This window comes from Camelus bactrianus, chromosome 13 (genome assembly GCF_048773025.1).
Source record: "Camelus bactrianus isolate YW-2024 breed Bactrian camel chromosome 13, ASM4877302v1, whole genome shotgun sequence".
Classification (NCBI taxonomy): Eukaryota; Metazoa; Chordata; class Mammalia; order Artiodactyla; family Camelidae; genus Camelus; species Camelus bactrianus.
The window spans coordinates 35264095-35287968 of NC_133551.1; the positions used below are offsets into that span (position 1 = coordinate 35264095).

General features: G+C 41.0%; 1 protein-coding gene across 1 annotated transcript in view; it reads left to right on the forward strand.

The window, feature by feature from the left end:
- Window positions 1-5485: 5485 nt before the first annotated feature.
- The window catches only part of C13H1orf87 (chromosome 13 C1orf87 homolog), a 67285-nt gene continuing 48896 nt past the window's right edge, over window positions 5486-23874 (forward strand). The window contains 3 exon segments of the mRNA XM_074376374.1: window positions 5486-5582; window positions 6632-6761; window positions 17682-17898. Coding sequence (XP_074232475.1) covers window positions 6655-6761; window positions 17682-17898 — 324 coding nt within the window. The 5' untranslated portion in view covers window positions 5486-5582; window positions 6632-6654.

The window sequence follows — 23874 nt, forward strand, 5'->3', positions numbered from 1 at the left end:
AGGCAGGTGGAATGGATTTAACCCAGGGTTTCATCAAGACAGCAGACCTACCTGCCTAGGGACAGGGAGAATGGATAGCTTCACGGAATTGGTAAGCTTTGATCTTACCTGAAAAGTTAGAAACGAGGCCGTGAGGAAAACATTTCAAGGGAACAAAAAACAACAACTTCTGCAAGGGCGTGAGGGCTAAAACTCCATGGAAGGTGTTTAAGGAACTGCAGGCAACTGGGTGCAGCTTCAGTTAATTAGGTTGAGGGAGAAAGAGGGGGAGACGCGACTGGAGGAGTGCGCAAGAGCCAAGCCGAGGGGGCCGTGATAAAGGACGTGCGCGTTGTCTTAAGGAGGAAGGCTAGTGACAACAAACTCCTACCATATACCAAACACCGTTCAAAACCTTTGCTAATTCCTTTTACCCCTGCATGACCGTAGGCCTTGGTAGTAGCCATGAGGCTACAGAGAGAGGCAAAGTAGCGTGCCTGAAAGAACACCATATTAAGTGAAGGGCCAGATTTTGGGTCCATGCAGTTGGGGCTTGTTATGGATGGAACATCTTAGTTCAATTTACTATAACAAAAATGCCATGCGTGATTGAGTGATTTAAACAACAACCGTTTGTTTCTCAAAGTTCTAAAGTCTAGGAAGTCCAAAAGCAAGGTGCCAGCCAATTCAGTTCCTGAGAAGAGCCCCCTTCCTGGTTTGCAGAGGTGCACTTTCTTGCTGTAGCCTCACAGGGTGGAGCGGAAGCACTCTGGTCCCTTCTTGCTTTATAAGGGCACCCATCCCATGACTTCATCTAAATGTAATTACCTCCTAAAGGCCCCACCTCAAATATTCACGTTAGGGATTAGGGATTCAACAGATGGTTGTGGCAGGGGCAGAGTGGAGCAGGAGCATTCAGTCAATGGCAAGATGTATCCCCCCCAAATTCACATGTTGAAATCCTGACCCCCCAGTATGGAAATTGGGTGACTGCAGAGGCAATTCGTCAAGAAGAGGTTCTCCTGGAGTAGAGTGGGCACAGGTGTGCACACCGGGACAATGCCATGAGAACATGAAGGCAGAAGCTACAAGCCGAGGAATGCCAAACGTTGTCAGTAAACGACCAGCAGCGAGGACACAGGCATGGGAGAGACCCTGCCTCAACATCCCCAGAAACCACCAGCTCTGCTGCCACCTTCTGGGACCTCTAGCCTCCAGAACTGTGAAACAATACATTTCTGTTTCTAACCCACCCACTAGGTTGTACGTGTGATGGACTTTAATATAAGACCTAAAGTCAACCCATCTAGTCAATATGCTACATGTCCTTGTTTATCCAGAGCTCTGAGAGCATTTTAAAGAGGAAAGAAAGGTGGCCATATTTGCATTCTGTTCTAAAATCAGCCTGCCCTTGCTCATCTTTTTACCTGAAGTCCCCCGTTAGTCATAAAAATCATTGGCTTGGGTTCTGTATGTTTCATTGGTGGAAAAAAAAAAGTATAATGCCCCATATTTTCTGTAATACAGTTCAGTTTACATCAGTATTTATCCCTTCTCTTTTTTGACAGGACTTCAACGCAAAAATGCCTTATTTTTATATGTGGATTCTTAGACTGTTCAAAAGAGCAGTGCTTTATTGCTTCCTATTTATAAACTCATTCTATGTTGACTTATATGGGCAAAACAGAAACATTGGAGAGAATTTTTTTCCCCTCTTCTTAGTCTGCTTGATGGTAAGTGTAAAATCATGAAGTTTTAGGAGGGGCTTTCTTTGGTCCCCTTTATTACAGCTATTCATCTTTTGTGGGGTAGAGGGGAAGAGAGAGCTGACTCTATTGGATGGAGATGTTTCTCTGGTGACTCGTAATCTAAAGCTGTTGAATTCAAGGAAGGCAGTTTTAACCACAGTATTTAATCTTATGGAGACATTTATTGTGTAGCCTTTTGTTTTGTCTTGTTTAATATAAACCACTGGAGAGATGTTTCCTGGTTATGTCATTTTATAAAGCAGAGTGTGAAGTATGAGAATCCCAAATAAGAAAAGGCCGTTCTTTCTTACGAATTCTGTCATATAATCTGCTTCTCTAAGGGACCTAGAGCCTTAAAGCAATGCCAATAAAAACATTAGTACTAATAGTAATAATAATAACAACAATCTTGGCTAACATCCACAGAGGAGCTGTGGAGTAGTGGTTATAAAGGCTACTTCTAGAGTCAGACACACCTAGATTTTCATTGCAGCTGACCCTGCCTAGCTAGGTTCCCTTGAGCAAGATTTTTATCTTCTCTAAATCTCAGTTTCCTCATCTCTAAAATGGGGATACTAATAGTTTTTTTTAAATAAAATTCTTTGGAAGATGAAATGGGATATTGAATGAAAAGCTCTTAGCACAGTGTCTGGCACGTAATAAACATTCACTAAATGTTAGCTGCTATTGTTATAAACAGGAAGACAATTTATTGGAAGCCTATTACATGTCAGGGCTCTAAGAATGTTATCTCGAATCCTGATAGCGATCTTCAGGGTAATTATTGAAGGTCTCCACCTTAGAGATGAAAGTGTTAAACTGCTTGTTCAGGGTCACTTGGCTAGGAAATAGCAAATCAAAGGTTCCTTGGGGTCTGAAAAAAATGTATCAGATTTCATCTAAATACCTCCAAACCAACAGAAGAGTTGCGTTATGGAAAGCCTCTCTCCAATGTCATGTGTCAAGCTGGCATTCATAAAACCTGGAAGTCAAGATAAGGCTAAAGGATAGTCTTTAGTGAAATAGCCTATTTGATTAAGGATCAATTTACTCCTTCAAGCTTTGTCACAGAATTTATAGTAAAATTGAAAATGCCATTCAGTCTATTAATGGCAGCCTGCATATAAACATTAGCAACCTGAAGTTTAAGAGTCTCTGTATTAGCCACGACTCTTTGGGTAAAGATTATCAAAATCATCTCAAAATATTCTAAGTAAAAGGAAAATTTATCATTCTTTTTTGGGAATTCTAGCACTAGCTTCAGACATAGCTGGATCCAGGCTCTTTGCTCTTGCCCTCTTTCACACACTAGCTCTGTTTTCAGTCTGATCTGGCTTTCTTTTCTTCTACTGAAAAAAGGTTATTATGTGTTGATATAGATCTCTGCCAAAAGTCTCAACACCTTATCCTCACAGGTTACTAAACTGAGCAGATAGAAGACTTCTTTTTCTCTGATATCTGTGTGCTAGTCATTGATAAGAACTGTTTGGCCTACTTAAGCCGTAAATGTGATCAGTTCTATACAGAAGTAGATCCTTCAATGGTATTGCATTAAATTTCTTATGGCTGTTATAATAAATTATCACAAACTTGATGCTTTATAACAACACAAATTAGAGGCCAGATGCCCAAAATCAATTTCACTGGGCTAAAGTCAAGGGATCAGCAAGGTGTGATACCTTCTGGAGGCCCTGGTGAATCTGTTTCCTTGCCTTTACTAGCTTCTGGAGGCCACCTGAATTCTTTGGCTCTCGACTCCTTCAGATTACTCTAAACTCTTGCTTCCATGGTCATATCCCTACTTCCTCTTTGGTAGTCAAATCTCCCACTGCCTCCCTCTTTTAAAGGATATTTGTGATTATATTTGGACCCACTTGGATAATCCAGGATAACTGCCTTATCACAAGATCCTTGACTTAATCACATCTGCAAAGTCCATTTTGCCACAGAAGGTTACATTAACAGGTTCCAAGGATTAGGATGTGAACCTCTGGGGAGGAGGGAGCGGATTATTCAGCCAACCACAGGCATAATCCAGGAAGGTGTGACAACGGATGCAAACAAATAGTCAAATTCTCAGGCAAAGAAAGACTCATTTTACAAGAGAGAAACCACAGATTATACAGAAAACGGAGAAATCATTTTCAGCTTCTGGGATACAGTCTGCCTTCTTGACAGATACTTAGGACAATGATGAGCACAAACATTATATTGCTCCTATGTGTCAGGTATTGTTCTAAATGCCTTATTATATAACTTAATTAATCTTTACAAAAAGCCACCCTCATCTTCTTGATGTTGAAACTAAGGCATAAAGATGTTACATGACTTGCCCAAGATCACACTGTACTGGCAGAGCTAGGATTTGAACCCAAGGTATCTGATTCCCAGGTGCAGACTTCTGGCCATTTGAGATGGAACTTAAAGAATGGAGCGCAGGCTGACACAATGAGGAAACAGCAGGGTGTTGCAGACAGAGGAAACAGAATGGACAAAGGCACAGAGGCAGAAAAATGAGAGGCAGATTCAGGCCAGCGAGTAGACCAGGTTGGATGGAGTACAGCAAGTCTGGGAGGAGAAGTGGGAGAGCAGGCTAGGTCTAGCTTGAGGCAGGACACAGAAGACTTTGAAACGTGGACAACCTCCACGGCTAATGGGAGCCCTTAGAGACATTGAACTAGGAGAAGGCTCATCGGAGTTGCACCTTGGGAGGACACATGGTGACAATGTGAAGGCTGGACTGGAGGAGTAAGAAGGGAGCTGCTCCCTCTCCTCGACTCCCCAGGCACTTTGTCTGTTATAGAACATGCCTATGAGTCTTGCCCACTACAGACTGAACACTGGAGGGGAGCTCAGTGTACCATCCGTCTCTGGCAGCGTATACCAGTAAGTGACACAGTAAACCACAACACACGATACCACAAGAGGGCAGGAGGCGGGGGTCGGGGTGCTGGGCTTGCCGCGGATGATGGCAATAACACCATTTTGGAGTTAAAGGGTCTCTACCCATATTTGCTGAAATCTGTTAGCATAATATAAAAACGCCTGGAAATTTTGGGGATGTACGTTTATATTCAAACCTTGGCTCTGTCAATTGACTCTGTGGAGTCTTGGCTAATTTCTCAACACCTTAAGCCTTGTTTCATTGTAAATCAACTATATTTCAATTTTTAAAAAATGTTTAAATAGATAAAATAGAAATAAAATTATTTTGGTAATTATTAACGGGCCCAAATGAGGGATCTGACAAATGGATACTAGTCCAAATTATTGTTTTAAATACTCTTATTTAATTGCATCACCCGCTTACCTTTAGTACCCTGTTAGTACTTTCCCCCCATTTTACGGGAGGAGGACACTGAACCTCAGGCGGGAAAGGGGATTTGTTCAAAGCCACACAGTGGAGGATCTTGGGTTTGAAGGGACGAGTGTGAGATTCTCAGCTGCGTGCACATCTCATAAAGGGAAAGAGCTGGACAAGCGTGACCACACAGGTGAGAGAGGCGGGCTTCCAGAAAGACGTTCACAGGTCTTTGAGGAAGTTCCAAAGCACAGATTTGAAAAACAACACCCAAACTATTCTCCTGTCAGCAGCCACACCCCGGGCACCCGCGGAGGAGGCCCCTTCCTTCCGCAGGTAGTTGGAGCCCGGGTCCCCGCCCAGCAACAGCCCTCTGCGTCCTTAGCGACCCAGGGCGGGGCGGGGGTGGCAGCCTCCGCCCACGAGCCGAGCCCTGTGATTGGCCCGATTCCCGGGCGCCTGTCTCCAGCCCTACCCGGTCCCCACCGGCCTTCTCGGGTCGGGTTCCTGGGGAGAAGCGCTGAGCGCGCACCGCCGCAGCGGCCGCCAGCGGGGTAAGATCGCCCCTCTGCTCTCTCCAGGAAAGGGGCTCCGGGACTCCCACGCAGCTGCTGAGTAGAGGGGACCTCACAATCACAAATTCTGCTCCTTGAAGTTTCCAGATGGCTTCAAAGAAGTTGTAGGGGTGGGGCTACCCTCGCAGAGCAAGTCCTATTGCTGACCACAAGCTAAGTGAAGCTGGGGGTCTTGGGAAGAACCCTGGCCCAGTTATCAGACCTGAGTACTGGAAACAGTCTGTTCTCACCCGCTGTGTGACCTTGGTCAAATAGCAGCCTCTCTGGGCCTTGGTTTCCCAATCTGTAAAGGGAGATTCTGAACTAGAATGATTTCAAAAGGCCTTTCAGTCTCTGAGAGGCTCTGGAAGGGAATGGTTAGCCTGGGGCCAGGTTTCCAGAACAACGTCTAAGTTTCCCTTGGCATCAGACCTGTTTACACACCCAGTGAATATCTAGCACAGGACCTCAATTTTACATTCACTGGATTGTTGCAGAAACAGGCCAGTGAGAACAAGAAACCTCTCTCTTTCCTATGCATGGCGCGCCCTCAGGTGTACAATCTCGTTGGATTACTCCTAAATCCCGAGAGCAGAACCGGAATTATTCTGGCATCATAAATAGGGAAACTGAGCATCAGAGAGGAATATGAGTTCTTCACATGTCCCTCTAAAGCCCTGGTTTCCTCTCTGACCTCACAAGAATCCTGTCTGGTGACTTGCAGTATAGGAAGGCAGAGCTGCGGGATGGCTCAGTGGACCAGTTCTGCAGACCTCTTAGGTGGGGTTCTCAATTCTGCTAATTACCCTTGTGTGATATTGGGTACATTACTCAGCTCATTAGGTCTGTTCCCTCTACTGTAAAACAAGAACGTTAATAGTAATTAAGAGTATCTTACTCATGCTTTTGTTAGAGATATCAAGTGAGCTAATAATACGGGTAAAGCACTCGGCCTCACTATTATTATTCTTGCTGGTACTGACAAGGATGCTACAGTGGCCTAGTGGAAAATCAAGAGGAAAGCGTTTTACTTAATTTTTGCCTCCAAGGTTTTGAAGAAATTTTGAGCATTATGTCTTCAGTTCGGAAGAGTCCCTGTGGATCAGGTGCGATGCCTGAGATGGTGGTGAAAATCATTGGAAGTAAACACTTTCACTATCTCGCGGAGAAGCCAAAGATGTAAGTTTACTGTTTGAAAAATATCTGTTTTGCTTGGCTGATAATGAAGTTATAGAGTTTTTTTTTTAATCTAGAAATTTACATTTAAAAAATGCCGTCCATGGAAAATTAAATCATTAAGATGCAACAGGGGAAGTAAAATAGTGTTGATAACATCTCTGTGCATTGTTGTCCTGAATTTTTCATCTTTGTAATTCCCCATACTCCCTAATTACTTGGGCTGAGTTTCCAAAGAGGTAGGAAATATAAGCATGGAGACATTTACAAATATTAATGGCATATTGCTGCTTCTCCTGACAAGGTTTGTAATCTACCACTTGTAGTAATTTTGGTGGGGAGGAGGGGAGGTTGGTTGTTAGTCAATTTGTTATGAATTAAAGGAGTGAGATTAATAATGAATCATAAATTGTAAGAGTTTCACTTACTTTTCTTCCTAGTCCATACTTCTCCAAGCAGGGGTTTCTCAGAGCATAATTTTCTAATTATAGATTTCTTCAGATATATGCCTAGGAGGGGGATTGCTGGATCATATGGTAAGTCTATTTTTAATTTTTTAAGGAACCTCCATACTGTCCTCCATAGTGTCTGATGCATTTCTGTCTCCCCCATTTAACTGTGAATACTATGTGTACTACTGTACCCTCAGCACTGAGTGAAAAGTCTTGTACATATTGAAAGCCTAATAAATGAATGAGCGTAAAATAGTTGCCAAGAAAAGTTAAGATCTAGAAAGACAATGCTTAGTTGCTTTAAATCCATGTCTAAAGGCCCATGTTGCTAAAATAGCATGGTCACGTTGCTGTGGAACCCTGGCGAGTAATCTTGACAGCTGAAGGACCAAAAGATACACCAGATGACAGGAGACAAATACTCTCATTTTCTACAAGGAGCTAAACGTTGGTAATAAAGTCACAGAACCTGAGGCTTGTGGACAATCCCTGGCAAAATTGCAGGCCAAAGACTTAAATATATTAGATGTGAGAACACAACATAAAGGTGATGGTCACTAAGATACAAGTTGACGGAAAACAGATCATGCTAAAACTGGTCCCATTCTCTTTATTGATGAGGTTACTGTGGTGCAAATGAGAGGAATCATAAAGAAACAATATTTGTTCAGTTCAGTGAGTCATCAGGCATGCTTTTCTCACCAAGCTTTGAAATAAGGCAGAGAATTCTGGACTGGATGATGTTAAGGTAGGCGACCTACAAACCTGGTCGTGGCTGTACAATGGATGGAAACGTCACACATTGGAAGTGGAGAGGTTGAGAGGATTTGTGTGTGACCCTGTTCTTAGTCAACATTTTTTAAGTCTTTAACTGAAGGAAGACAGACAAATCACTTCAGTAAACAGGTAGGCAGGAGAATGCTGGGAAGTCTTGGCAGGAAAATGAGCTAAAACCAACAAGATGAAATCAGCAGAAATGCATGCGATGTCTGTCCTTAGATAAGGGTACACGTAAATAGTACACAGCATAAGTGTTTGGGTTTTACTTGTTGTGAAATAATAGAATACACACAGGTCTCTGGCCCCGGTTCCTGGCATGGAGCGCCTACACTCACAATTTCCTAAGAGATACAAGAGTACTAGGAGTATCATCTGTTTTACTATTTGGTCTTTGACCCTGGTTCCTGACACAGAGCTCCTAAAACCCTTGGAATTCCCTGAGTGATGGGGTGTCTCTTGTTCTGATGAGGATACCCTCGGTGGACTCCTGGGTACCTTCAGGGTGGAGGCTGGTCATCTGAAAGACCAAGCCATGTTTAAGAGTTTGGAACTTTCAGCCCCAACCCTCACTCCATCCTCCCAGAGGGAAGAGAAGCTGGAGATTGAGTTAATGATTGATCATAACCATAGATGAAGCCTCCCTAAAAATCCCAAAAGTATGGGGTTCAGAGAGCATCTATGTGTGGGGAGGGTGGTGTGTCTGGGGAAGACATGGAAGCTCCACACCCCTTCCCACATAATTTGCCCTCTGCATGTCTTCCATCCAGCTGTCCCTGAGTTAGATCCTTCTATAATATACCAGTAAGTAAATGGTTTTCCTGAGTTCTGTGAGGCACTCTAGCAAATGAATCAAACCTGAGGAGGGAATTGTGGGAGCCCTGATTTGCAGCAGGTCAGCCAGAAACACAAGTAACAACCTGGACTTGTGAGTGACATCTGAAGGCGGTGGGGGGCAGTCTTGTGTGACTGAGCACTCAGCCGGGGCGGGGGGTCTCTGTGCTAACTCCAGGTAGACAGTGTCAGCACTGAATTGCAATGTAGGACACCCAGCTGGTATCAGAGAGTTGCTTGGTGTGGGGAAAGCTCACACATGTTTGACGAGTGATGACAGAAGTGTGTGATGGTAGTAAAGAGCAGAGTAGAGGATGAGATGGACTGTTTCCCTGTTTATACTTGTGTTTGAGCTCAGCATGAGCCAAAGGTGTCCAGACAGAGGAACTGGGGAGGCCCGGGAGTACTCTCCTTCATCCCGGATGCCACGTCTCTTAGGAGGAACCCTGGCCCACTAAAGGTGTGGGCACTAAAGGGGTGGCATTGGGGAAGATCCAGGGTGTGAAACGTGGCCTAGGGGAACATTTATAGACTCTGGAAATTGAGTTGTTCAATAAAAGAGGAATTGGGTCCATTTCAAGAAACTCTTGCGAGTAGAGATGCTTCCAGTGAATAAAGTTGGCCTCTACAGCTCCTTCCAATGCCAAAAATCAATGATCCAGTGCATTTTATTCCATAGTTCCATTGCTCTTGGTATTGCATTGTTAAGCACAGGGGAAGCTGATGGCACATTTCTATGGGAAAGGGCAGCAATATCTGTAATAATGTGCATTGGTATTTATAGCCAATAAATATAAAGCTCTGGTGTTTTTTTCCACATGACTCTCCTGGAGCCCATATTCTATCATTTTTTTAAATTCCTCAAAGACGTCCATATTAATACATTATTTTTGAGGTTCTTGAACTTTTTTTAAAGTGTTAATGTTAACAAATTTATAAATGAATGCATATGGGAAATCAACATGTTTTCTACAAACATGAATTGAGTCTTGAGTGCCAAGCCCCAGGGATACAGCAGTGTACGTAAAGTTCTAGTGATGGGAGATGTACAACAGACAGACACTGACTGTTCAAGTAAGGATAGTGCAATGAGGGAAAGTATCACGTCACAAAGGGTGTTCCCAGAAGGTGTCTCTAAGCACGTGACGTTTACCTGAGTGAAGGGGAGTCAGAATTATCCAATGAGAATTATCCATGGTTACTTAGCAGCAAGCTGGCCATGACTAGCCCAACTTTATCCCAGTGGGCATGGCTCACCAGTTTCCGACTTTCCATAAAACTACTAGTTTCTTCTTCCTTCTCCTGCTCCAGAAGAAGAGGCTGCAACTTCCCACAGAGCCCAAGTTCTCCAGATATGGGACTTTCTCAGCAACTGCTACAAATAGCACCTAAGTTGAGCACCAGGAGCCCAAGCAGATATACTTTGTACAAGATCACCTCGTAAAAAGCACAACAGCGTCCATCCCCAGGAGCATAGCACCTAGAGATCAGGGCAGCTGTGTAGCTGCTGATTTTCTGCCCACGAGATTCAGTCTGTACCAAGTGACACCACAGGTGTTCGTCACCATCCTCATGCTTCTGCAGTCCTACACAGAGAGTAAACTATGCAAATAGAAGAGGGAACAACCAATAGAAACCGTCTTGGCGTGTTTAAGGAGGAGCAAACGGAGCCAATGTTGGCTGAGCAGAGTGAACAAGGGGAGGGAGGTAGGAAGTGAGCTCAGGGAGACCAGGGCTCAGATCACCGCCACATGGTCCGCGGTAGGAACTCTGGATTTATTCTATGCAGAATGAGAAAACGTTGGAAAATTGAGAGCAGTGGAGGACACAATTGAATTTACGCTTTCTATAGCATGGTTCTGGCTGCTGTTTGGAGGATAAGCCAGAAGAGACATGAGTAAACAGAGAAGAACCATTTAGGGAATAATTATAGTAATCCAGGCAGGAAATGGCAGCAATAATCAATTATAGTCCTTATATAAAACCTGGATAAACTCTGTGATTTAAAAATTCAAATACTTACTCTTTTTCTTATAAATAACTAGTCATAATGCCTTATCTTTGTTTATTGCATTTCTTGCTACATAATTTACATATTACATTACTATCCATGAATTTAATCTCTCCTTAAAACAGGATAGTATCAGCACAAACTATTATCTTTATTTTCACAAGTTTGGAGAAATGAAGTAATATGCTAAAATCATACTTCTCTTATGCCCTTTCTGATGTGTTTTTTTGGTTCATCTCCCACAACAGGTTTTCAATTATTATTATTATTCTAGCCACTGTGAGGAGTATGAAGACTCATGTGATACTGTCTTGGATGTATGCCTCCAGCACAAGACATAGGCATCAAACTTTCGATAAGAGTATGTGGCATTATATGAGTGAATGTCAAAACAATCTTATAAAAAATAGGTGCCCATTGATCTTAAATATTGAGACTATGAGATTGTTACTTTGCCACTTAAAATTCTACATTGCAAAAAATATAATACATAGTAAAAGGCAAAAATAGAACACTGTTTACAACATATCTGACAGGAAAAAAAAATTCATCCTCTTAATGTGTAAAGAGTTCTTACAAATCAGTAAGAAAAAGACGAGCAGCCGAGTGTCAAATATTGGCTAAAAATCAAGACAGGCCACTCACCAAAGGGGATATAAAAATGAACACTTTATATGTGTATGGTTGGGGGAGTGGGGTGGGTGGTAATCAAAGGAATTTTAAATAACAATGATATATTATTTTTTTACCAATCAACTTGGAAATGTTTTTATAATGGAAATATAAAGGGTTGACAAATGGGTTGACCAAGGTAAAAAGAGTACTCGTATACTATTGGTTTCAAAGTATACTTGTCAAGAGCCTTAAAAGTGCAAGTACTGTGGCATGAAGTCTCCATCTATGGATCAATTCTGTGGAAATGGGATGGATGTAGTGGTTTGGCTCCAAAAATTTTACACAAGAAAATACAAGTCTGGGTCCAGTAGGAAACAGATTACATAACTCAGATTAGAATGAGCCAAGGTGGGTCTGGTTACAAGAGTAAGAGAACTGTGAGATACAGTAGAAACTAGCAGCTGCAAGGTTGTTACCACAGCCCTGGGTCTGCAGCGATGGGAGGAGGGGAACGGTATTGAGGAGGGAGCATTCTGTACTCAGGCCACCTCGAGAAAAATACTGTCTTTGCCCACCTTTGGGCAAGAGACACAAGTCACTTGAGGCACTCTTGCAAGGAGAACTGTCTCCTGCCAGGGCTACCCTCTGTCCAGAACCAGCCAGAATCGAGGTCGTAGCTGCTGCCCAGCTGATCAGTCCACATAGGTCAGTTTCTCAGAGTGGGGAAGGAGGCAAGAAAGTAGGAGCAAAGGAAATCGTCCAGCAGAGAAGCAACATTTAAATTAGTAAAACTTTGGGCACAGTAAATGTTCCCAAACAATATAGGGCCATTTAAATAAACTCTTGTACATCCATACAATGAAATACTATCTAGACTCTTTAAATGTTTTTGTAGAGACATAAACATTGATGTGTAAGTTTTCTACATTATATTGTCTACTGGAAAAAATTTTTTGAAGATCACAAAACTATATAATCCTAGTTTGGTTTAAGAGCAAAAGTTCCTCTGTACATACATGGAAATTTTCTATGAAAAGATAATACCTGGCCACATTTAGTTTAGCCACTTACAATTTTGAGAAAGCACTGATTTATGTTTATAGAGAACACTTTTCTTTTAGGATTTTGTATTTTAGGGTGATGTTAGGTTCATGACAAAACTGAAAGGAAGGTCCAGAGATTTCCCATACGCCTCCTGCCCCCACACACGCATAGTTCCCCATTATCAACACCCCCACCAGAGTGATGCGTTTGTTACAGCTGAGGAACCTACCATAACAAGTCATTATCACCCAAAGTCCATAGTTCGCCTTGAAGTTCACTCTTGGTGGTGTACATTCTGTGGGTTTTGACAAATGTATAATGACGTGTATCCACCACTATGGTATCATACAGAGTACTTGTATTGCCCTAAAAATCCTTTTCTCTGCCCATTCATTCCTCCCCTCCTTTTCTCTAGTACACTTTGTAAATCCATGATCTCTTCACATACCCCTGATTTAGTTCAATCTAATTAAACAAAATCACAGAGCAGTGATTATTGCTTCTTGTTCCCATAGACAGTGTGGATACATCAAGAAGGGGTCCCAGAGAGAGGACAACTGTTTGTGCTGCGTCCTCTCTGGGTATGGGGAGAAGACCTGACTCAGAACTGCTCCTTAAAGCTCTGACATAACTGGTGAAGAGGCCAGGCAGCTGCACAATCACCTGGCAAAACAGGGGAGGATGCATGTGCACAGGACATTAATTTCAAGCCTGTAGCTGAAACTGTTGGCTCAAAGATTTAAAAACAGCACAGTTTACACAGCTCCTGGGTATAATTCGCCTGAGGACATTGTGATGCAACAATGTTTTGGATTTTTTTCTAGAAAGTTAAGGAAAGTGATTCCAAAGAATTGTGCTTTATCAAAACGGATTTTAAATACTAATTAATCTGCTTTTTTTCTAAGTGAGTGATTTCTAGAACTTGCATTAGTAAATAAGAAGGTGGCTGGCTGGATTATATTAACTTTCTCTTTTTAGCTATTTAAATAGATTTTCCTCAGTTCCTGTGATCCATGAAATGTTGATCTTTTTCCAATTTTAGTTTTAACTATCAATTAAGTTTGGGGATCCAAGGGAAAGAGCATTCCTTCTGTACCTGGGTGATGAGGAAGGTGCTGATAAAGGAGCACTTTACTTAGGACTAAAATAAAATTAGCATCTGCCACAGGCTGACTGAGAACCAGGCTCAGTGCTAAATATTTCACACATCTTTATCTTGATAAGTATTATTTTTCTAATCTCACAGATGAGAAATTGAAAATCAGAGATGTGAAGTAACTTAGCAGAATTCACACAACTTATGTTTTGGGCTAGGATTCAAAAGCAAGTCTGCTGAACATATAGTCCATGTCCTTAACCACTGCCTGAAATTATGTGTAAATTTTGCACAATTATGGAAAAGACCTTCCTTTTTCATTCTCTATGCCGTTGTTTCTCAGACTTCAGTGTACATAGGAATCAGCTGAGATGTTTGCTAAGAGTGTACATTTCCTTCTGCTGCTTTCAGAAATTCTGATTTAATAAATTCAGAGGGATTCAAGTTTCTGTCTTATTATCCAGCACCCGGTGCTATTATGACCCATCTCAGGTGATCTGACGTTTAAACACTGTCTTTTGCTCCAAGAACAAGCCCTTCACTCCATCTGGAATATTTTCCCATCTCTTATTTTCTCTTTCAACTGCTATTTTATATGTCAATTCCTTCATGGAGTCATTTCCATCCCTCTTAAGCAGATTTGGCTTGAAAGTCCTCTATGATTCTATATCTCTTTCTTACATACTCTTTTTTTTTTTTCAGTTATCAGGTTATATTATAATTTTCTGTTTAAATGTCTACTTCCCACACTTAACTATGACACCTTTGAAGACGACACAGTCTGAAGACAGTGAGTGGACTAGATAGATGTTCACTGCAGCCTTGACTAAGAAGGTAGTAATGCATAGCTAAAAATCAAGTGAGATAGAAGGAAATATCCATGGTACAAATGTGTCCGATGCTGTAGAACTGCATTAAGTAGAAAAAGAAGGTTGCAGAAGAGATTGTTGGGATATCATTTCCTGCAATTTAATTTATTTGAGGAAAATGAAAACACAAATTTGAAAAGATATGTGCATCTCAATGTTCACAGCAGTATTGTTGATAATAGCCAAGATATGGAAGCAACTTAAGTGTCCACTGAAAAATGAATGGATGAAGAAGATGTGATATGTACATACACAATGGAATATTACTTAGCCATATAAAAGAAAGCAATTTTGCCATAGATGACAACATGGATGGAAAGAATGGACCTGCAGGGTATTATGCTTAGTGAAATAAGTCAGAGAGGAAAAGACAAATACTGTTTGTCTTCACTTATACATGAAATCCAAAGAATAAAACAAATGAACAAATATAACAAAATAGAAACAGACTCACTGATACCGTGAACAGACTGGTGGTCACCAGAGGGGAGAGGGGTTGGGGGAGAGCCAAATGGGTGAAGGGGCTCAGGAGGTACAAACTACCACGTATAAAATAGGTAAGTTACAAGGATGTAATGAACGGCACAGGGAATATAGCCAACATTTTATCGTAACTTTCTATGGAGTAAAATCTATAAAAATAGTGAATTACTATGCTGTACACCTGACACTAATATAACCTTGTAGAAGTTAACTATACTTCAATTAAAAAAGAAAAGGGGTGAAGAAAAGAATGGTAAATCATACCAAAGAACAATTGCTGATTGAACTGGTTGCTAATTTTGCAGCCAAAATGGCCCTCATTTGAGAACCTATTTTTATTCTATAAAACAGCATAGTGGAAATGCCATGAAAAATACACTTTGGTTATTTTCACCGATGTCAGAATGTGGTTCAATGCTATGAAGAAAGACATGGGAGACTTTGGAAATAACTTTGGGGATGTAATAGATCCCTCGCCCCTGGGAAGGCACAAAGGAAGCAAAGCTGAAGGATGGCCACTTGGCTGTTCTGAGACGGTCTTCAGGCCTAGGTTGGAAGATGGACTAGGCGCTTTTATATATGTTGTTTTTTATTAACATTTAAAAGAGAATCAAAATCCTGTTGTTTACTGGTAGTCCTTTTACTATGGGTGTGGGATCGAGGAGGAATGTCAGGGGAGGAGCACACGCTTCGGCGCCACATGGGCCTGCGTCGGAGCCCCAGATCTCTCCTTGTGATCAGTTCCTCAAAGAGCAACTTACTTAACCTCTCCGACCTTTCATCTTCTCATTTGTACAATGGTGATCATAATACCTGCTTTTCAGGATTCTTAGGATAACATAAGAGAATTTGTGTGAATTTATACGCAGTAGCTGCCCCATAGAAATAAGCCTTTAGGACCTGTTAGCTAGCATGATTACAATGAGGAAGAAATGATTCAGACACAGGTTTGGGAGTTAAGGTATTTTAAAAATCTTTCTGAAGATTAAATATCAATAATATACAGATGGCTCCGTGGCATTAAAAAAAAAAAAAAAAAAGGAAGAAGTAGAAATCCCCACACTTCATCACAACGTTAGCTTCCCCGTGGAGTTGGGTGAGATTTTCAGCTGTGCTCCCCTCCCAGTCCCATTTTATTTATCTACTTATTTTAATTTTGCTGCTGTCTTTCTAAAAGAGAAAAGCCTGGTTGTGTTGATTGTCTGTTATTACTTCCAACTAAGAGCATGCTTTCATCTACTGAAATCAGATCCCCCTTCCCTATGCTGGCACACTCCGGGCTGTCTCCTCCAGAGGGCTGGGGGCCTGTGAGATGCCACGCAGTTGGAAACTGGCAGCACTGACTCGCTGCCAAGGCTGGCAGACCTTTAAGATGGCATCTGGTGACCTTTTCACGGAGCCCCCTGGGTCCTCCATTTGAGACTTGATGTTCTCGGCGGGGGTGTAATCCAAATCAAATGTGCGATCTGGTGAGGTGGAACTGCACGGGAGGCAGGGCCAGCGCAGGATCTGTACGTTGCTTTGGGCAGAGGGTGCTACTGGACGCCCTTGCAATGTTTCTTTCTAATCCTGGGACTCTGAGCTCTAGTAGAGGGTGGCACTAAAAGGCCGGTTTGCAGGAAGAGCCCAGTGTGAGAGAGGGAACAACTGGACAGTTTTCTCCTCATTTATTCATCATCCAGCGATGCAGTCATCCTCCCTAATTGCCGCAGTTCCCAGATGACACCGAACACTTCACAGCGTCCTGGGGAGCAGCAGCTGAGGTTAGAAGTACATGTAAGGAAGCTAGCTGTGTCTTGCTTCCAAAACAGTATTGATGGCATTTTGTTTCCTTCTTTTGAAATGGCAAATTTCTGTTTTCAGTATTGCAGGTAGATAGCACAGAAGCCTAGAAGCAAGAACTGTGGGTTTGTTAACAGTACGACCACCAAAGTGTGCTGCGGAATTATTTGTGCTAACAGCAGACACATGCCCACTTCTCAGCTGGGGAGTCTTTTCCATGTTAATTTTAAAGCGCTATGTGTGTATGTTGTTGTTGTTAGTTTTTCAAAAACAGCTTTTACTTTGAACAGATTTAACAGGTTATTTTTGATTTTACATCTACTCTGGCTGTTTTTACAGACAGGCACTTACATTCCACATTTCTCAGGCAATTCCATCCTGAGAAACTGCCTACAACAGGATTTTGAGGGTGATTCAAGCAGGTGATTTGTCCCCCTTGCCTTCCTCCGGAAGAGTTAACTGTCTGCCCCATGACCATTTTTGTTTGGCTTTAAATCCTGCACTTCCCATTTAATATTAAACTTAAATGGAGGACGAACTGAGAGAAAAAGAAGCTTCACAGTGAGGCAGTTGAGAAGAAACACAGAGCAAACCACCTTGGCCTTCTTCCTTTTCTAACGGTAAACACTGGGAATACCTGACTGACTTGTAAGGTAGAAAGATACGCGATAACCTTTAGGGTTCCCCATTGACACTGCCGTTTCTTACAGTAAGAGTTTTGGAGCAGGAAGATAGATGATCTTTATGCATCTGAGGAAGGTAAACCTGAGAAGAGAATGACATGGTCTCTATGATAAACGACCCTTAGACAAACAACCAGCCTTTACGTCTTCATTCCGCCATGCTGGGTCACCACTCTTCGCACCACCAGATGAACACCTTCCTTTTCTAATGTCGGTCGAGTGCATGCAGAGTCTGCTTGTGCTGTGAATAACCAAGTGTAAAACTATTTCTTCACAGCAAGGAGAATAAGAACTTGAAGGCAGAAACTCAAACAATGCTCCAGAAATCCGTGACTGGTAATGCAAGGCAGATGAGCCAAGACCCCCCAGCTCCTACTAATTCCACCAATCATCAAATCAATCCTGATGCACACGATGTGGAAGAGAGCAAGCACTCAGAGCACAACCAGAAACTCCTAACAGGAGTACTCGGTCACAGATTTCTGGATGGCAAAGTGAGTGACGAACATCTGAGCTTTTCTTGGTAACTTGCTAGGAAAATTCAGTTAGGTTGGAAACAGACTCACACCAACACAGGTTTGTACCAATGGTAATTAATACATTTTGCATCAGATAGAATTAGAATCTTTTTTTTTTCAATCTGAAAGTGAATTTTGAGGTCATTTTGTATATTGCATCGTTGCTGACCACCAACTGAATCAGTCAATCTATATCTGTGACTAACTCAGTGGTAGTTATACAGTGATGTGCCACCATACTTGCAGGTTTGGGGTGTGTTGGAGGGGGAGGCTCTGTCTACTTCAACATTACAGGAAGAGATCATTTATTTTCAAAATCCAATGAAATAATGTTTAGATGGCAAAAAAATATCAGCCCTAAACTATCTTGATAGAAATATATATCACTGCACTCTGTTAAGAATCAACCAAACAATCCACCAATAAACTAACTTGATAATGATGAATCAAAATGATCAGTAATTTGTAATTAAAAAGCAAGAGTAACAGCAATTGAAAACTGGATTCAAATCAAGACAAACTAATGATTCATTGATAACAAAGTACCATTTCCAAAAATTGTTAAAATTGCAATTAAACAGACACATAGAGTAGGAATTCTACAGCACTGCCAAGCATGAGGTGACAGCCAGATATTTTAGCAGAGTACTGAATTACAGCCTGCAGTAAACTCTAACATAACTATTTTTAGTTTATGATTTTAATAGCCCTTACTAAATCACAGATGCTTGCTAGTTTTCAGTCATGAGAAAATAAAATTCTATGGGTTTGTTATCTTTTTCTCATAAGAACTCGGCAGAGTATGATTTGGAGTGGTTAACAGCCCACCAGTGGACCTCAGACCATGTTCTGGAAGGTCTCTAACACTGGGGTCTTCTCTCTCTTTTCTTCCTAAAATTTGTATTGATCCTTCAAATTATAAATATCATATACTCATGTAGAAAGTTTGGAAAGCAGAAGGAGAATATAAATAAGAAGAAAATAAAACTCAAAGAAACAGTGGTATATTTCTCTTTCTTCTTCCATGCATAGATGTAGCATGGGAATCATTATGTGTATGCCCTTTGTTACCCTGGTCTATTCACGTCATATCAAGAATTATCCCCCCTGCTTGAAAAAATTCACTCTAAACATCGTCTTCAAGGCCTCTGTGAGAGTCATACTCAGAACCAACACTTAGACAGCATTTACTCTATAACAGGAACTAATCTAAGCTCTTTACATATATGAACTAACTTACTACTCCCAAACACCCAACGAGGTAGGAACTCTTATTACTTTCAGATCATACATGAAAGAACTGAGAAACTGCGGTCAAGTGGCTGAGCAGTGGCAGAGCCTCAGGGTCTAGATCCTCAATCCCCCAAACTGTATTCATTCTTTTATATGGACCTAACATGGCTCATTTAACTAATCCCTAATTGATGGCATTTATGTCATTTCTAGATTTTCTCTAAATTGTTAAATGGAAATGTGTTTCTTGACACTCCCCCAGCACATCAAGCTGCCCACTTGGGGTACAGTTTCTGCGCTAGCCATTATAACGGGCAGGCTGTTCATTGGGTAAGCTGTTCTTGGACCTCCATGATCTGGGTTCTTTGCTAGCTCTTCAGTGCCGGAGGGAGATGTTTTGCCCCTCCCCTCCCTGAATTCAAGGAGGTGTCTTGTGGGAGGCTCAGCAGGGCTAACACCCAGCCGCCAAACACAGCAAAACCTCGTGGGAGGTGTGGGGCCTGACTAATTGGTTCTGTCTGCTGAGTGTATGGTGCTGGCCGGCCAGATGGCAGCCACAGTTGCCTGGTACCGAGACCCTCATTACCACCTTGACTAAGTGGTAAATGGAATCCTGCCACAGCGAGAGAAATAAACCAATCAGAACTCCTTCTAGATCCTTATCCCTCACACATAGATGAAAATAAGCTTTCCTGCCTGGGACGTAACAGGCAATCTGGACCAGCTGAATTTGCTCCAAAAGAAAACTTGCTGATAAAGATTTGAGCTAATGTGGGTGAGGACAGGCAAGTGTGAAACTCTGTTTTAAATTACAGATAAATTTGAAGAGCATCATTAGCAGGAGTTAAGTAAAGCTGAAAAATGTTAAAAGAACTCATAGTTCCATATATGCAGGAACAGTAAGACATCTTAGAAATCAACAAACACAAAATTTCATTTCACAAATGAAGAATGAGAGGTCCAGAGAGCTTAAATGATGGTTCAAGATCTCACAGGTAGAGCCTGGCTCTTCTCACTCTAGGACCTTTTGTCTCTAAATTCTCTTCTGACATGTCTTTTAAAATACATATATGTTGTTTATACTGTTTCTCAGAAGCATCGGCTCTGCCTTCTCTCAGACAATAAAAAAGAATGTGTGACTAGCAACAAACTCAGTAGCATCGTTTCAAAAATAAACTTAAAATGTGCTTTTACATCTGGCAGCATGAAAATGAAAGTGTTAGTGCTTTAATTTTAATAATGATCACAGTAGGTCAGTACTATGTTCTTTTCAAAGCCCTTTTGCAGGTTTTATCTTGTTTGTTCTCCACGACAGCCCTGGGAGATAGGTAGACACATGGGATGTTATCCCACTTCACAGATGAACAGACAGATGTCAAGGACATTTCCGCTTGACTGTGCATTGGAAGCTCACATTCAATAAGTTCCAAGCCAGACCTTTGATCCTGCTGTTCTTCCTGTGGTCTGTGTGTCACAGAATAGTCCCATGGCTCTCCTAGTTGCACAAGCAAGAAACCTCAACAGGCTTTCCTCCTCTCTCCCTGTAACTCTGATATCTAACTAATCACTGAACCCTTAAAATTACACCTTTTTTATGTCTCTCAAGTGTCTTCTTTCTTCTGTTTCCTCTGCCATCATCCTAGTCAGACCACCATTACACATTAGTGGGAAGATTCTAATGATCTTAAAACAGGATTTACTTTTCTATGATTCCCTCTCTTTACTGGTCAGCTGAGGTAATAACAATGCCGTGTGACAGATAACCCCAATACTCAGTGGTTTATAGTGATAATCATTTCTATTCACGTTGCTTATGTGAGCTCAGACAGCTTTTACTTATTCCAGTAGGACTTTTGAGGCTTGGCTCCAGACTGTGAATTTGGTTCAGGTCTGTTCTGTGTTTTTCTTATTGTTCTGAATACAGTGGGCTCTTCCAGGCAAGTTCTTTTCATGGTAATGGAAGCATTTCAAGAGGACAAACTCAACCACATTATTTAACCACAAGTACGTTTTAAGTATTTGCTTATGTCATATCCACTAATATCCCATTGGCCAAAACAAGCCACATGGCAAAGCACAACACCAAAGGGGCAGGGATATTAGGGAGATATATATATACTATCTCTTTTAGGAAGAATGTCAAAACCACTGATCAAGTGTAACCTCTATTTAAAACACTTAAAACCATTGTTTAATCTCCCTTGCCCTAGTATAAAATTCAAACTCTTTGACTTACCATACCAGCTAATCTCCACCCAGTCTCTACTTCCCTCCCATCCCCACCTTTCACTAAATTGAACTTCTGTTTCCCAGATAGAGTTCTGCTTCCTTTTATCTCCTATCCTTTGCTCATGCTATTCCTTTTATGTGAACTTCTCTCCCCTCCATCTCTATTTAACTCCTAATTACACCAGGGTCTCAACGTAGATATCAGCTCTACCAAGAAGCATCATTGTCTGATCACCAAGACTGGGCTAAGTGCCTTTTCTAAGGTACTTCTACATCAGTCTGTGCACACCCTATGGCAGACATTGTTCTACTATTAAAACAGGTTCTTTCCTTGTCTATCACCTTCTGCGAGTCTGTGAATCCCCTGAGAATAAGAATTTGTCTTATTCATTTTTGTCTCCAAAATGCTTCTTTCTGTATATTAACACAAAGCCTCTTATTTAATGGAGCTTTAACATTACAGTCTGGGAGAAGTCGAAGTTACCTATTAGCACTAGTGGTTTTTAATATTGGTTGGAGGTATTAGCCAATGTATTTAAATAAGAGAAAGCAATTATAGGCATAATAATTAGAAAGGAAGAAGAAAAACACTTTTCAGGTGATAAGTTTATACATGTAAAATCTCAGAACTGCTAGTGAAGAAACTATTAAAGCAATAAGAGAATTTGGCAAAACAGACTTCTAACATCAATATACACAAGTCAATGCCTTTCATATATATAAACAAAAAGTAGTTAGAAGCTAAAGTGGAAAACATCAATTACAGTATTAACAGATGCTTAACTAAATTAACTAACTGAATAAATAAATCAAATGCCTAGGTGTAAACTTCAAAGAAATAATGTCCAAACATTTATGAGGAACAAATATAAAACACTCCTGAAAAACATAAGAGCATATTTGAACAATGGAAAGGCATGTTGTGTTCTTGTACAGAAAGAGTTAACATCATCAGTTTCTACCAAAATCCCAAAGACTTTTTTTTTTTGTAGAAATATAAAAACTCATTCTAAAATTCATATGGAGTCTCAATGGAACTTGACTATCCAAAGCAATCCTGAAAAAGAATAAAGCTGGGGGCTTACACTTTCTGACTTTTAAGCTAACTACAAAGATGCAATAATCAAAACAATATGGTACTGGTACAAAGACAGATAAATAAACAAATGAAATAGAACAGGGAGTCCAAAAACAAGCCTTCACACATATGCTGATTTTTTGACAAGGATGCCAAGACGATTCAATGGGGAAAAGAGGGTTTTTTCAGCAAATGATACTGGGAGAGCTCTATATCCACATACAAAAGTATGCAATTGGACCCTTATCTAACACCATGTACCAAAATTGACTCAAAATGAACCTATGATTTAAATATAAGATCTAAAACTATAGAACTTTTAAAAGAAAAAATAGGGCAAATTCTTCACATTGGATCTGGCAGTTTCTTGGCTCTGACCCCAAAGAGACAGGCACTAAAATAAAAAATTGACAAACTGGATTTCATGAAAATTTTCAAATGTTGTGCACCAAAGACACTATCAAGAAAGAAATGCAACCCACAGAATGCGAGAAGATATGTGAAAATCATGTATCTGGTTAATATCCACAATATAAAAAGAATTAATGCCCATAATATATAGAGATCTCCTAAAGTGCAACAACAACAACAGTAAGAACAACCTGATTCAAAAATGGCAAAGGACTTGGATAGACATTCTTTCAAAGAAGATATACAGATGGCCAGTAAGCACATGAAAAGATACTGAACGTCACTAACTATTAGGGAAAAGCAACTCAAAACGGCAGTGAGATGCCACTTTACACCCATTAGGATAGCGTCTACGTAAACAAAAAAGAAAGGAAACAGCAAATATTAGCGAGGATGTAGAGAAATTAGAACCCTTGTGCCCTGCGGGTGGGACTGTAAAGCCGTACAGCCACTGTCTGGCAGTTCCTCAAAAATTAGAAGTAGAATTACCATCAGATCCAGCTATTCCACATCTGGTAGCACTCTAAAGAGTTGAAAGGATGGTCTCAAGGAAATATTTGTACACCCATGTTCGTAGCATCATTATTCACAATAGCTGAAATGGAGAATAAATCCAAATGTACATGAACAGATGAAAGGATAAGCAAAATGTGACATATGCAGTCAATGGAACATTATTCAGCCTTAAAAAATGCAGGAAATTCTGCATTCGATACTGCCTCTGTACATTTTCTCCCAAGTCGCAGCTCTCCATTCCATCATACTAGGACAGTTTGCTGTGCTCACTTGTCTTGGTGCAGAGTATTCATGTCCTCTACAATATAGCCACTTGAAAACAGTTTTACTTATAAGCCATCTTTTTAAAAGACTTATTTACGCTTCCGACATTGCAAGTTCTAACATAGCAAGAAGAGTTACCAAATCTGTGTTAAATTTCTGTGCTTCATTTCTACTGATTCTTTTAGGTCAGTATCACAAAAATGGCATTGCCATAGTCATTT